The sequence below is a fragment of the Panthera onca genome, chromosome A2, assembly GCF_046562875.1.
Source record: "Panthera onca isolate mPanOnc1 chromosome A2, mPanOnc1 haplotype 2, whole genome shotgun sequence".
Classification (NCBI taxonomy): Eukaryota; Metazoa; Chordata; class Mammalia; order Carnivora; family Felidae; genus Panthera; species Panthera onca.
The window spans coordinates 132881910-132884409 of NC_138340.1; the positions used below are offsets into that span (position 1 = coordinate 132881910).

General features: G+C 42.2%; 1 protein-coding gene across 12 annotated transcripts in view; it reads left to right on the plus strand.

Moving 5' to 3' along the window:
• FOXP2 (forkhead box P2) overlaps positions 1–2500 on the plus strand; it is a 566859-nt gene that overhangs the window by 527720 nt on the left and 36639 nt on the right. For all 12 annotated transcript variants that reach the window (XM_060632922.3, XM_060632934.3, XM_060632931.3 and 9 more), the window contains 3 exons: positions 471–672; positions 1769–1845; positions 1985–2086. In XM_060632922.3, coding sequence (XP_060488905.1) covers positions 471–672; positions 1769–1845; positions 1985–2086 — 381 coding nt within the window. The remainder of the gene's footprint in view (positions 1–470; positions 673–1768; positions 1846–1984; positions 2087–2500) is intronic.

Sequence of the window (2500 nt, forward strand, 5' to 3'; positions counted from 1 at the left end):
TGGAGCCTCTCAGCTGAGATTTGGGACTATGGGAAAAAAAAAAAAATTCTGGCAGCAACAGAATAGCAACTTACTTTAAGTCCCGTTGGTTGGAAAGATCGCATCCTTCGTTATTGCTGTTGTTGTTGCTACACTGGGGGCTAGACCTGTTTAACAACAGGGGCAGTCAATAATCAGCAACTGGCTTTTATTTAAAGAAATATACTTTCGCTGAAGACTGGTAGGACAAGAAGGGAGTTAGTCCTAAGTAACATTGCAGGAGATTATTAGATAACCTCTAACAGCATCCTCTAATTAGAGTTCTTATGATACAATTTCATCCTGTAATTAGTTGAGATTGGCTGCTTCCTTTTGCAGCTTATTAGTGGCAACACAGCTGTAGAAGTGAATCCACTCTCATTTGTCAAACCTTTTTAAGTCTTTTTCTCTTGTCTCTACCTTTTTCCTGCCCTTCTCTTGGGCCTTTGCAGCTAAATCTGGTGTCTAGTGTCACCATGTCGAAGAACATGTTGGAGACATCCCCACAGAGCTTACCTCAAACCCCTACCACACCAACGGCCCCAGTCACCCCGATTACCCAGGGACCCTCAGTAATCACCCCAGCCAGTGTGCCCAATGTGGGAGCCATACGAAGGCGACATTCAGACAAATACAACATTCCCATGTCATCAGGTAGGATATGAATGCTCAGTAGAGCTCTTTTACTTTGGGAGAGGAAAACTATAGTTGAAGCAACTGTACATGAGCCATTCCAGAGCACATGGAAACTCAAGTCATGATTTATGGAGTGATAATTGTTTTATTCCTGGTAAATGTGGATAGGGGCGATTCCCTAAGCACATCATGATGAATTGTTCTGAATGGTTGTTCAGGAAAGAAAGCTCTCCCCATTAGAGACATTGAGAGATGTGTTGTCAGGATGGCCCATATTATCACCTCAGTTCAGTGAGGTCCTTTGATCTCCGAGGGAAGACCATAGCGGTACAACATCTGCGAGTAACGCTATACGAGAAGAGCTGTTTAAAAGGACGGATATGAAGCACCGATGCTTTATGCAAGACACTCCAGGCTTTCCGTGAATCAATCGTTATCAAGGTGCTACCACCGCTCCTAATACCTACACGCCACTTTGCTTAAGATGCAGATGAGAAGCAAAGTTTGCTTGGAACTCAAATTTACCTTCTCTCCCTCTCTTACCCTTCTCCTCTCCCGCTCCCTTCCGCCCCACTCCTCACCCCTCCCCTCCCCGGCCCAGGGGCATCTGGATAATCACAGTCACACATTGTAACCGTTATTAACCCAGTGCCCCCTTTCTACAAAAAGTGAAGTTATTTTCAACATGGGCGCTTGCGAGGATTTTGTGTTTCCTTTGTTAGATGGCCACAGATGCCGAGTGATGAGCCTTGTTGTTCTTTAAGAAGTATTAGATGAGAAAAGCAAAGGTTATGGCAGGGGGGCAAAAGTCCATGTAAGAACATGCCTAAACCACGCGCTTAAAAGAGGACCTGGCTGTTGGAAAAAATCCTCAGGCCAGCTGGTCGCACAGTTCCTCAAGTACCACGAACAACTAGGGGACGCTTCATTTGCACTTCACGTCAGAAATGGCCTTTTCCATATAATTCAATTCCACTGTCATGCCTTTGTGCTTTCACTAGTCAGTGGCTTTCTCACTGAATCACTTCGCCAATACTAGGGGAAAAATATGAAAAATCAATTATAGATCCTGTGAATTATTAGCAGAATTAACACCTAGTTTTTATTTTTATAGAGATTGCCCCAAACTACGAATTTTATAAAAATGCAGATGTCAGACCTCCATTTACTTATGCAACTCTCATAAGGCAGGTAAGTAGAAGGAAAATTAACTTTGCCTGATTAAATTAAAATTCATTAATGCTTAAAGTAAGGCTTGGATGAGAAAGTGTCATCTAGTCTAGTTAGTAAACCATTATTTTATGTCACTATGTATCTTGTCTCATTTCAGGCTATCATGGAGTCATCTGACAGGCAGTTAACACTTAATGAAATTTACAGCTGGTTTACACGGACATTTGCTTACTTCAGGCGTAATGCAGCAACTTGGAAGGTAAGTACTTTTCCGGCAGTTTTAAGATGCCTAGCGCAGTTCCTTACAGATAGCACAAGGAACATTTATTTACATGACATAAGCAGATTAGTATCTGCTTCCCCTCTTTTTAACCTGCCTCTTGAATGGAATGAATTCCCTCTCTCAAAATGACAAGTGAAAGAATAATTTTGCCTCTGATATAGTTTTCTAATTTGGTGCAATTAATAGCTGAGGCTTGGCAGAGAAACGAGGGCCTGACACACTAATTACAGTGTGAGCACTCAATCATCAACACCTTTGTTAGTCGCACGATATTACTTTTTCTCTTGCATATTATTGGCTAATTAGTTTGAAAAATGTCTGTTTGGCTTGTGCAACAAATGGAGGCTGTAGGTTTTGTCTTGGTCCGCGCCTTTTGTACACATCATGTCT